Here is a 12,367-nt window from a genome sequence, read left to right on the forward strand (position 1 = left end):
TAGAGCCATTACAGATAGGTAAGATACAGTAGTTGTGTGAAATAAGCATTTTTAAAGACCACAAGAATGGGAAATGGATGCCCCATTACAACTCCTGAGGTCATAATAGAAAAAGTATACTATTATATAGAGAAAACAAACACAAACACAGCACACTGAAATGAATCAATACACACCAATTATATATTTTTTAAAAACTACACACACACTTTTTATTTACCCACCACAGAATAAAACACTTGTGTGAAAATGTTAGCATTTTTGGCACAATAGCAAAAAACTGCACAACATGTGACTACTTATGACCCAGGACTCACTCTAGCTGCACAAGTGCAGGAAATGAAAGCTACAACACTATCAAGCTACACATGCCAACCCTTCAATGCTCCCCTGCAACAAAAGCACTGCCACAACAGCTTTGCGGTGTTTACAACAAGCAACACAGGAACTGAAGCGATCATATGTCAGACAAAGTTATGAATGTATGAGTATACGGTTGCTCAGAGCCATACGAGTTCAAGAAGAGGAGTTAGCATATAAAATAATGTCCTTTGAAAGAACAAAGTAATACTATGTGTAATAATATGTGTAAATGGGCACAATGTATAACAGATGAAAGGCATAAATACATCACTAGATAAAAGATGCTAATGCAATAACTGAAAACCTGTATAAATATGTGTAATATAGTTTTTGTTTTGCTCTGCCACAGGAATGCATTCAGCTTCTCACAGTGAGTTCTTCCTCATTCAAGGGGCATATCTATGTATAAACGTATAAAATCACATGGTGGAGTGTTGCATAATACTACAAGTGCCTGTTCTTACTCTTTCCGTACATACAGTTAAGAGTTCACATTTTAACTCAAAGCAGCTTTAAATCTCTCTATTGCAGCTTCAAAAGGATCGCCCACTCGTTTTGGACTGTTTAACGGGCACAGGTTGTAAATTCTGCCCAGTCCGACCACAACCTCAGCTCCAGGGCTCAGTTCTTCCTCTGGGAAGACTAGGTTTCCCAGAAGCCATTGCTCCCCCTTCTCAGAGTCCTCTGCGGACGCTTGGCTGTGCAGCGGTGGCGGTGAGGGGTTGCGCGGGGTTACGGCAGTAGCGGCCGAGGCAGTCATACAGGCGTTGTCATGGAGACTGATGTGCTCCAGGGAGGAGCAGCGGTCCGGGTGGACGGGCGTGGTTCTGATTGGCGAGCTGCCTTCTGATGCTGCTAGAGTCTGTGTAGCCCCGTCACCACAGCTGTGAAGAGTGTGTAAAGAGCCAGGACACACATCTGCTCTCTTATCATACTCTTCCCCATTCTCAGCCAATCGCGGGATCCGCTCGCTTCCTTCCTCGGCCAATCGCAGGCTCAGCTCGCTTCCCTCCTCGGCCAATCGCAGACTCAGCTCACTTCTCTCCTCGGCCAATCGCAGGCTTACATCACTCTCCACGTCGATGATGGAGCCCTGCTCAATGTCCAGCAGGACGCAGTCAGAGCCGTTAAGTGTGCTGTCTGTGTCCTCTGTGGCACTGGCCTCCCTGTCTGATAGGACCCCCTTCCGAGGCCGCCGGGGGGACTCAAACACCACCCCACGAGGTGGCGCTGATCGAGTCCCCCGAAAGGCCTTCCCAGTGGCGGGGCAGTGAGCCGGGGGGATGTCGGGTGTCGGGCACGTAGTCATGTAGCGCAGGACCGACTCGGGCACCACGGTCTTGCGGCGCTTCTTGCGGGGGCTGAAGACGGCGGAGAAGGAGGGCAGGGCCGTGCCCACGATGGGCATGATGGAGAGGGGCTGCAGCGCCGACAGGAAATCCTCTAGCTCCTGGTAGGATGAGTGGTCTGAGTAGGGCACCACGTGCACGTTCGGGTGGCACGACACCTGGGATCGGGTCAGACAAAAGGTGAGGTGAGATCCAATGTCAAAAAAGAAGCCCAAATGGAACTGCACAGTGGCACACACTGGTGCTGAAATTCTCCACTGTCAAGCATCCAATGAACAATGGATTTTATTGAGCGGTGCTGATGAATGTAGCACTGATTCGTAATTTGACACGACAGTAGCACAAGGGTTCTGAGGTGGTGTGGTATTGAAAACAATGGAACCTAAATAATGGAACCTACAGTAAGTAATGGAACGTTGGAAGCCACACCCATGTTGCCGCTGGTGTCTGTGTGGACCTTCCCAATGGGTTTACCTACTAATAAAAATTAACTCAGCAAATCAGTGTAAATCACCTCTACTTGCTATCTAATATGGAGACAGCAGATCAGATAGTGGCTCATCACGGTTTGCTGGAATCCCAAAGCCTTAGAAATGGCTTTGTAACCCTTTCCAGACTGATAGATGTCAATGACTTTGTTTGTCATCTATTCTTGAATTTTGACTTTCAGCCAACTTCACATTGCCAGACAGGTTCTATTTAAGTGATGTTTAGATTCAACAGGGTCTAGTGAAGTTGAACCCAGTTATCAATTCCATTTGGTTAGTTAGTTAATTTAGTGACTAAGGCGGCAATTACTTTTTCATATAGGGCCAGGTAGGGTTGGATAGCTTTTTTCCTTAAAGAAATGAAATCATCATTTAAAAACAGCATTTCGTGTTTACTCTGGTTATCTTTGTCTTATATTGAAAATTAGTTTAATTTTCAGAAACATTTTAGTGTGACAAATATGTAAGGAATAATGTATAGAACGCCAGTCATTATTGGGAGTCCCGACAGGGCGAACCGGACCCCGATGTGCAGCGGAGGGGTCTTGTTCCTCCCTGAAGGGACTTACTTACTTACTGCCGTGTAATAAGCAAAAATGGAAGAAAATGGGAAGGGGGCAAATACCTTTTCACAGCACTGTAATCTAGATTCATTACACATAAAACATTTTCAAGCCTTTCTTTTTCAAATTTAATCTTGATAATTACAATTTATCTCATGGAAATAAAGAAGAACTTAAAAGGTTTGCACTATTTTCAAGGTCAGTATATCTTGGTAGCTAGTTTTCTATAATATCCCCAAATTGATTGATGCAGTTACCAAGTCATAATGTAAATGTAAATCAGGTTTCTCGGCCAAGTATACTTGCGTATACAAGGAACTTGGTCTCTGTATTTATCCCATCCGTGAATTAGTGAACACACAGTGAGGTGAAGCACACAGTGAGGTGAAGCACACACTAACCCGGGGCAGTGAGCTGCCTTGCTACAGCTCGGGGAGCAGTGAGGGGTTAGATGCCTTGCTCAAGGGCACTTCAGCCGTTCCTACTGGTCGGGGATCGAACCGGCAACCCTCCGGTTACAAGCCCGAAGCCCTTCCCAGTAGGCCACGGCTGCCCCATAATAAAACATGCCAAAGGATACCAGCATGACATCATACAATGTAATGGTAAAATAAATCAGGCAGGAAGTTATCCCTATAGGTGCCAGCACCAGTTTTATCAGAGCCAGCAATATAATGTTGTTGGCATTTGCACAGCAGGTCTATTAGCTGTCAGCCAATGAGCTTGCTAGTTTTACACTTACACACACACACGCCATGGTGCAGCTGGTAAGTAGGAAGGAAGGGTTAGGGTTAGTCACGGTAGGCTCACTCACACACACACACACACACACCCTCTCACCAAGGGTCGGCTGGCGTTGAAACACACACACACACACACACACACACACACACACAACACAGGAGGTCAGGATGACCATGGTGGGCTCACCCAGACACACACACACACACGCACGAACACACACACACACACAGTAAGGGTTGGCTGACGGTGAAACACACACACACACACACACAGTCACACTCACACTCACACCAAGGGCCAGCTGGTGGTGAAACATACACACACACACACACATTCACTCACCACGGGCCGGCTGGTGGGCAGGATGGCCACTGTGGGCTCCTCCTGGTTCCACTGGAGCAGGTTGGCGGCGCGGATCTGGTCCTGGTCCACAACGCGGATGCGCCCTGCCCCGGGCTCCGTGGTGAAGACGTCGGGCAGCTCCAGGGCCAGCAGGATCTCCAGGCGCTCAGGGCTCACCTCCACCCAGGTCTTAAACTCCAGTGCCAGCTCCACAAGCAGACTCTCCTTGCCCAGGGAGTACAGGCCTGGGATGGTGAAACACATTATTATAATGACCAAAACAAGTTCATATTCTGCTATGCTAAATATTAAAGAGGTATGCAGTAAACCATAACAAGTAAATGATGGTAGGCTAAAAAATAAAACATGCTGAGAGAACTTGATTTAGGGGTGCTGTGGACAAAAAAAAAATCTATATGTGTAGGGGTTAGGGATGTGACGAGATTTTGTGGGCCACGATATCTTGCAAGATCTCGCCATACAAACATATCACAATATTTCACGTCAAAGAAAAATATGACGAGATATCGTGCCACGAGATGGCTATACAGCTCTGGCCCGTGATATTTCTCGTCAAGGTAAAGATCTGTCTCGTGCGTTCTCGTGGAGAAGTATCCAGCTGTAGCCAGCATGACTAACAGGTCTGACTAAATTAGCATAGAAGATGCCCCAGCCACTTTTACTTTTTTGTGTAGCAGTATTTTGCATACTAAGTAACAAATGGTACTAGTATACTTTGACGAGAAAATGCGTGCAGGTTGGCAGGCGTATATGGGGTAGGGTGACAAATGGTGCAAATACGAAATGAAGACTGACCAATGACAACCCTGTGCCCTGGGTGGGCCCTGATGACCTCTTTGACCTGCTGCGTGGCACGATGGCGGGTTGGCAGGGTACGGGTGGGGTCGCAGTTGGTGTTGTCCAGGTACAGAATGTCGATGGTGGTGTGTGTCCGCAGGCAGGGCTCACGCAGCATGGAGGGGGAGTAGCGGAAATCCCCTGAAACACACACACACACACACACAGTGTTTTTGTAGTGTATTTTACAGGCCTACGCTATTAACCGCCAATACTGTGAATAAGCAAACAAACTAATAAATTACTGATAAATTAGAAAGACAAAGAAACTTTACAACATGTAGACTAACCATAATCATATTATATCTGTATTGAAACCATATCTAATGAAGTCTTTCCTACATCACTCACTCATTCAGAAACCAAAATCACATCTACAAAAGTGCATTTCCCATATGAGAACTATTCACAACTAGTACTAGTTTGTATGATATAATGCTAGTGTCATTCATGTCCAATGTTGTAAAAGATTACCAGTCACTTTATAAGCACTGACCAGTGTACAGTATGTTGCCAAAGTATCCTTCGAAGAGGAACATAACAGCTCCGGGACAGTGGTTTGCATCCATGAGGGTCACAGTCATACGCTCCTTTCCGATGTCGTCCAGGGCCAGCAGGTGTGGATCGCCCAGCTCCAGTGGATGGATCCATTTGTCCTTCACCTGCCACACATTGCAGATGGCCAATGATGACCAATATTACCAACACGGATGGCATTCAAATATGTTCAATATTTTCATTCAACTGGTTCTGTTGTTCAACAATACAACGGGCTGCTTTACAGGTGCACAGACACCAGTGAAATGCATACCTTGTACCTAGACCTATCACCTTATTATTATGCCGACTATTATGACTAGACATCTGCATAGCCTACATGTACACGACCACTGCACTATGCGTAGTAGTCATACAGTAAATGAAAAATAGTCTGTTTTAACAGGTAATTTATACAACAAAGCATTTAACAAAAAGATCAGCTTACGCGTAGCTTGAGTTTGAGGAGTTTCGCCGTGATGGGAGAGCAGTATATGGGGCGGTTACTCCAGGTGGACGATAGGCCAGACGTGTGGTCCGAGTGCATGTGGGACAGAAAGAACAAGCGGACGTGGGCACACTTTCGCACCTGCCAAAAGTCCACGGCAACTGGGGTGTGAGGAATGAGTTTGCCATTCATCCTTGAAGACGACGGCGAGGTATGGTTATCGTAGGAGTCAACGATCACAAACAACTTCAAGACATTATTAGGCGTTATTGAATACACAGGAGTTGTTCACATTGTGTTTTCAGTCAAGCACTGCTGCTGGCTACGGTGAGCGTTTTCACTTTGCTAGCTAATGAAAACATTTATATAGTCAATGATGAAAACGTGAACATGTAAATTTATCTCGATCATACGATAACCGGGCGGGTATAAATGCTCTCTGACAGGGTAAATATGCTAACTTTGCTATCTAGCCAGCTAATATCAACAGACCCCATGCCAATGCAAAAGAAAACAACTACTATACTGCACTGCACGCTAGTTCTAAGAGCCTTTGCTATTATGCTGCAAGTAGGAACGATTACAACACCGACGCAGAATACCGAAAAGGTTAAAAGAACGTGTGTATGTTTGTGAGTAAGGTCATGATTTACGTCTAAGCCCGCTTGTGTGAGTCTGACGCTACATCTTTGAGCAGATGTTAGCTCATGCCTTTTTTTTTTGATCCCCGCCCGCCAGCGCCAAAAGATAGCACGTCTCCGCCCCTCTGAACTATACTCAAAGAAAGAGCGCCCTCACCTGTCTCGGAATAGTGTTACAAAGTTCGGAAACTATTTCTCCTCAAGACCTATTTGAGGTCTGGAGACAAAATATTGTTTAGTTACGGAATTTATTGATCAGACTAATCGGGGATGGGCAAAATACTTCAACATATATTTTAAAATAAAATATAAAATATCCTAATTGTAAGTGTATCAAAATAAACTAAAAAATAGGCTACAGCCATGCCATGTGTCAAAATAAAATAAAAACATTTTTGAAAATACTAAAAATACTCTTTAAAGGGAGCATGAAATCATTCCAAACCGTTCATATCTGTCTATTTAATCTATTCCGTCATCAGTACACTGATTAAGTGGACAATGTTTGAGAGCAACAACTTTCCTCTGCCTACAAGACATGCCATACATCTGCAAACAAAAATGATCAACCAATATATGAAATGTAGGCCTAATGGGATCTGGGAAAACCCATCCAAACCTAAAAGATTCTGGTGATTCTCATATCTGATTCTGATACCATCGTAGGATCCAAATTGTCTTTTGCTCAGGGCCTCCAAGTTGCTAAAACCACCCCTGGCCACCTCTGAACAGGCCTACCAGGCCCAGGGGCCAAAGGCCTCAAGGGGCCCTGAAGCTCAAGCCTCTGTGTGAAGTGACTTCTATGTTATTTAACCCTGATATCTTATTGTGGCCCCTCACTCAAATAACACAATACAAGCAGGGCCGGTCCTACACTATTTAGGCCTGGGGAGCACCGGGCCCCCCTCATCTACCCAATTTTTTTTTCCCTTTAACCTCTCTTTGAGAGAGTGTTTGTGTGTGTGGGTTTGTGTTTGTATTGTATTGCTAAAATTGCCTGCAATGTTTAATATAAGCAATAAAGTAAAAAAAAAAAAAAAACGCTGTTAGTAAAAAGTTGGGAAACACAAAGGAAGGGATTCAAGACCATTCCTCTTACCAGATTCTCAGATTCGAATCTCTTGTGCATTCTCCTCTTAAGCTTACCCGATGCAGGAAATGTATTACATTAGCGATTCAATAGTGTAGTTGTAAGCCTATTGTCCTATGAGTCCAACTTCATTACTAACAGTAGGCAGCAATAGCACCAACTGCTACCATGTGAAATAAAAAACAATAACACCACAGATAGTGTCTTCTGTTTCCACTTCAATATGTTAACCCTAACCTGATATTAATTAGCAATTGACATATTAGCACCTTATTTTGATGTTTTCCTTTTTCCATACTAATTCTTATTTTCTACTGACAGAATTAAGAACTCTTTAGTTGAGCCACCAAAGCTTCGTCTACATGCACATTTTTGTACAATAGTCAAGTCAATTCAGTTTTATTTTTAAAGCGCATTAAACATGCACAGAGTGCAACCCAAAGCGCTCCACAAACAAGACACATAACAACAAGACAAATGCCCATGACATCAAGACATGACAAATACATTTAAAAAATAACAAATACAAAAAATGCCGGACGGAGTGGAGTAGTCGCCAGCGTACCCGTGACACCAAGACATACAAGACAGACAATAATAAACAAATAAAAAGTAAAAAAATATATATATATATATTTAAAAAGGGGGAAAAGATTAGTCCAATTTCCAAACCAGCCCATAATAGGGGCTCTCCTTCTCTGCTACTGTAATGCAAGTTTGTGCTTTACCCCTCCTCTGCTCCACATAGTAGGCTTACACATTATTCCATCAGTTGCCTTGGGAACTTTATTTATACTGTTACATTTACGGTTAGCACTCTTTTCCAAGGACAACATGAAATCAACACATTTTGTTATAAGTACATTAAAGGGCTGGAATAAAATTAAAAAAAAAATTATCCATCAAGAAACAGGACTTCCCAGGCATATACCAATTTGGAACAATCCATCAATAAATATACAGAGCATGCAGCTGTACTGGGAAACTTGGATAAAAGCTGGAATCCAGTGTCAGATGTCACAAATCATGACACTGTTGACCATTCAGTGAATTAAAAAGCAAACATAACCAGCAAACATAAGCAACAAAAAGAGGAGGCTGATTGGCTCTATGTACAATTTGCTGATAAGCATGGAAAGCAGTGATACATTATTACAAAGTATATAAAATAAATGGACAGAAGCACCTTCAAAAAGAGAACTGGAAGGCCTTAATGAAGTATTACCTGTGTATTGAAAGATTAATGTCAGAGGACAAAAATAAAAAGAAACAATTTGATAGCGAATGGAGCCATATTTATAATGCCCTCTAAAGCATGTCTTTACTTTCTTTATTTTGTTGTGTGTGTGTGTCGGTCCTGTCTTGCATGTGGACCAGCAATGTGCAGGGTGGGATGGGAGAGGTGGGCGGATGGTAGGCTGGGTTGGGGGAAGGGAGGTGTATTGGTAGGGGTGAGTCAGTCAAGAAGTATTGACAAAGTATAGTATGTAAAAGTAGACACGAACTTCTGATGAAACTGATTTTGATGAAATTCTGAAATTGACCGTTAGCAAAACCCCGCCCATCGAACGCAGATGAGCCAATGGCAGTCCAGTAGCTCCATGCAGGCAGACATGGCCCGTCAACTTCACCTTATGGCTCCATAGAAATGTATTGGGACCGAGGTGAAGTTAGTTTGATATTTGATATTCGACAGATATTCAATTTTTTTTTAACACGGTTTCACCCTGTGTTTGCAGACAATGTACAAACAGATGACCTGTCTACTTGCTCCCAGCAGACCTACTTAGGGACCGTCTATAAAGTACCTTCTCAATTACCTTCATAGTCTTTTTTGTCAATAGCTTTGACATCATGTGACCTAGTGACTCCAAACCAATGCAGAATAGTTATCCTATATGGGACTCATCAGACACACCTCTTTTTATAGTCACTGTATGCACACTGTATTTTATATGAATATTTTAAAGAAAATACATTATTTCCCATAAAGAACGGTCTCCATTTTTTCAATACCTCCCAAGTCATGTGACCTAGTGACTCCAAACCAATGGAGAATAGTTATCCTATATGGGACTCGTCAGACAAACCTATTTTTATAGCGACTGTATGCACACTGTATTTTATATTATTTTTTAAAAGAAAATACATTATTTCATATAAGAAACAGTCTCCTTTTTTTCCAATACCTCCCAAGCCATGTGACCTAGTGACTCCAAACAAATGCAGAATCGTTATCCTATATGGGACTCATCAGACACACCTCTTTTTATAGCGACTGTATGCACGCTGTATTTTATATTAATTTTTTTAAGAAAATACATTATTTCATAGAAAGAAACAGACTCCTTTTTTCAATACCTCCCAAGCCATAAGACCTAGTGACTCCAAACCAATGCAAAATAGTTATCCTATATGGGACTCATCAGACACACCTCTTTTCATGGTCACTGTATTTTATATGAATATTTTAAAGAAAATACATTATTTCCAATTAGGAATGGTCTCCTTTTTTTCAATACCTCCCAAGTCATGTGACCTAGGAACTCCAAACCAATGCAGAATAGTTATTCTATATGGGACTCATCAGACACACCTCTTTTTATAGCCACTGTATGCACGTTGTATTTTATATGAATTTTTTAAAGAAAATACATTATTTCATATAAGAAATATCATTGGTTTGGAGTCACTAGGTCATATGGCTTGGGAGGTATTGAATAAAGGAGTCTGTTTCTTTCTATGAAATAATGTATTTTCTTTAAAAAAATTCATATAAGATACAGCGTGCATACTGTCGCTATAAAAAGAGGTGTGTCTGATGAGTCCCATAGGATAACTATTCTGCATTGGTTTGAAGTCCCTAGGTCACATGACTTGGGAGGTATTGAAAAAAAGGAGACCATATGGGAAATAATGTATTTTCTTCAAAATATTCATATAAAATACAGTGTGCATACAGTGACTATAAAAAGAGGTGTGTCTGATGAGTCTCATATAGGATAACTATTCTGCATTGGTTTGGAGTCACTAGGTCACATGATGTCAAAGCTATTGACAAAAAAGACTATGAAGGTAATTGAGAAGGTACTTTATAGACGGTCCCTAAGTAGGTCGGCTGCGAGCAAGTAGACAGGTCATCTGTTTGTACATTGTCTGCAAACTCGGGGTTAAACCGGCTGCATTAACAAAAAAAATTGAATATCTGTCGAATATCCGAATATCAAACCAACTTCACCTCGGTTGGGAGCCTTGATATTTGTCCGGTTTTATGGGATTTTATAGTGATATGAGTTAAAAAGGACAGTCAAATGACATATGTGGGATTAACACAACACCGATACACAGAAAAATGCCTTTCAATCTTGATTACGTTTTCTGTAATTATGTTAAATTAAATTAAAATCTCTCGTCCCAGATCTCCACTATTTAAAAGCAAAAGGGTTAGAGCTACTCCTTAGCAAACCATAACGAAACAGTGCTCCACCACATCTGTGGATTAAGCCACACAGTCAACTCAATGTAAGTAAGATAAATAAGGATGTTAATTGTTTTCAGCATTGCCAGCATTGTATATAAAATGATTGTCACTTGGAGGAGACTTGTAGATAACTAACGTTAGCATAGTTAGCTAACAGCTGCTAATAACGTGCTAGCTTCGTCACGTCAGAGAAGCATGGGGCTGTGCCACTGATCTTTATAGATCAGTGGGCTGTGCCAGAGAATGTCTAATAAGGGGAGAACCGCCACTCTCGGGAAACTTCCGGTTTCTGAACTGGTTGCAGTTCCTGTTCTGGTTCCACATGAGGGCGCTCACGAATAAGTGCAGAATGAATGGAGGCCTATGGAGCTGTACCCCTCAAATCCACTTTTCTCGGGATATAATTTTTTGCCCAGAAATTCGAATGTTGCAGTCAAAAGAGGGGGCAGAGAAAATACAAACCGCTGAGTATTATATTTTTTGAGTCACTTATTTGTTCTAAAAAGCCTTTCAAATGTGTCAATGACGTCATTCATTAGCAGAAAGCTAGTGTGTTGTGGGCAACAACGACCCAACCTGTAAGAAATCGAACGCGACCACTCGTTCATTCAACTTTTGACCTATACTCCATATTGAATTTCAATTTCTCAACGACAACCAGGTGGAAGAGACAAATTTAGCCCCCCATTGTTTTTGCACTTATTCGTGATCGCCCCTAGCGGAACTGCAACAGATTGCAGGTACAATGGAGTTAATAGGGAGTGATCCGGCTCTCCGTAAACGGGCTCTGACATGGCCCAGTGTCCTTGTAGTCTGAGCGAATTAGCCTAGAAAAGGGTCAAAGGTGGAAGTAAAAACAGCAAAAGCATAGATTAAGAACTTGTGGTGCCTACAGCGCAGATTTGTACCGAAAAAAATATATAGGGCTTTGAATGGAGCATGGCACAATGATTTTTGGGCCAAAAACTATTAGCTGATATCTCTTAAGCCAATTGAAAGATATTCATCAAACTTGGTCTACTTACCCACTACAAGTTGTCAAAGAGCTGGCAAGACAATTTAGGTCTTGAGGTCAAAGGTCAAGGTTACAAGGGGTCACACAAATAACTCACATGCAGTATTTGGTTCATATCTCCAAAGCAGACTGATGGATCTTCATTAACTCTAGTACATTTATTGTCTATACAAGTTAGATGAACTTAGGGACTCAGGGCCATGGGGTCAAAGGTTAAGGTCAGTTTCATCCCCTGACATACAAGGTTATAGACGGTGGAGACATGCTAATCAACATGCCATGTTCAATTCAATTACTGTAAATATAGTGAACTTTTTTTATGTTGCACAACATAGACTTGGTTGTTTTTGACATGGGGAGTCCCTATCTACAGCACAATGAGTTTAATACCCCTCCTTTGTATATAAGAATCAAGAATCTGATTGCAATTACTGTATGCAAATGTGCT

General features: G+C 42.2%; 1 protein-coding gene across 1 annotated transcript; it reads right to left on the reverse strand.

The window, feature by feature from the left end:
• Window positions 1-145: 145 nt before the first annotated feature.
• dclre1b (DNA cross-link repair 1B) lies at window positions 146-6,434 on the reverse strand. Its single transcript, XM_042099283.1, has 5 exons — window positions 5,693-6,434; window positions 5,204-5,369; window positions 4,666-4,848; window positions 3,850-4,094; window positions 146-1,870 (listed from the first exon to the last, which is right to left on the reverse strand). Exons 1-5 carry the CDS (start codon window positions 5,882-5,884, stop codon window positions 860-862), a joined length of 1,797 nt encoding a protein of 598 aa, XP_041955217.1. The 5' UTR covers window positions 5,885-6,434; the 3' UTR covers window positions 146-859.
• Window positions 6,435-12,367: the final 5,933 nt, after the last annotated feature.

The sequence above is a fragment of the Alosa sapidissima genome, chromosome 7 (assembly GCF_018492685.1).
Source record: "Alosa sapidissima isolate fAloSap1 chromosome 7, fAloSap1.pri, whole genome shotgun sequence".
In the NCBI taxonomy this organism is placed as follows: domain Eukaryota; kingdom Metazoa; phylum Chordata; class Actinopteri; order Clupeiformes; family Clupeidae; genus Alosa; species Alosa sapidissima.

Bases quoted from the DNA above. Each gene is read 5' to 3' on its own strand.
- dclre1b (XM_042099283.1), bottom strand. From the start codon at position 5,884: ATGAATGGCAAACTCATTCCTCACACCCCAGTTGCCGTGGACTTTTGG. The intron at 4,849-5,203 runs GTCAGTGCTTAT...TGTGTGTTTCAG, and splicing joins TGGCAACATACTGTACACTG to GGGATTTCCGCTACTCCCCC. The intron at 1,871-3,849 runs GTGAGTGAATGT...ACCCGATCCCAG, and splicing joins TGCCCACCAGCCGGCCCGTG to GTGTCGTGCCACCCGAACGT.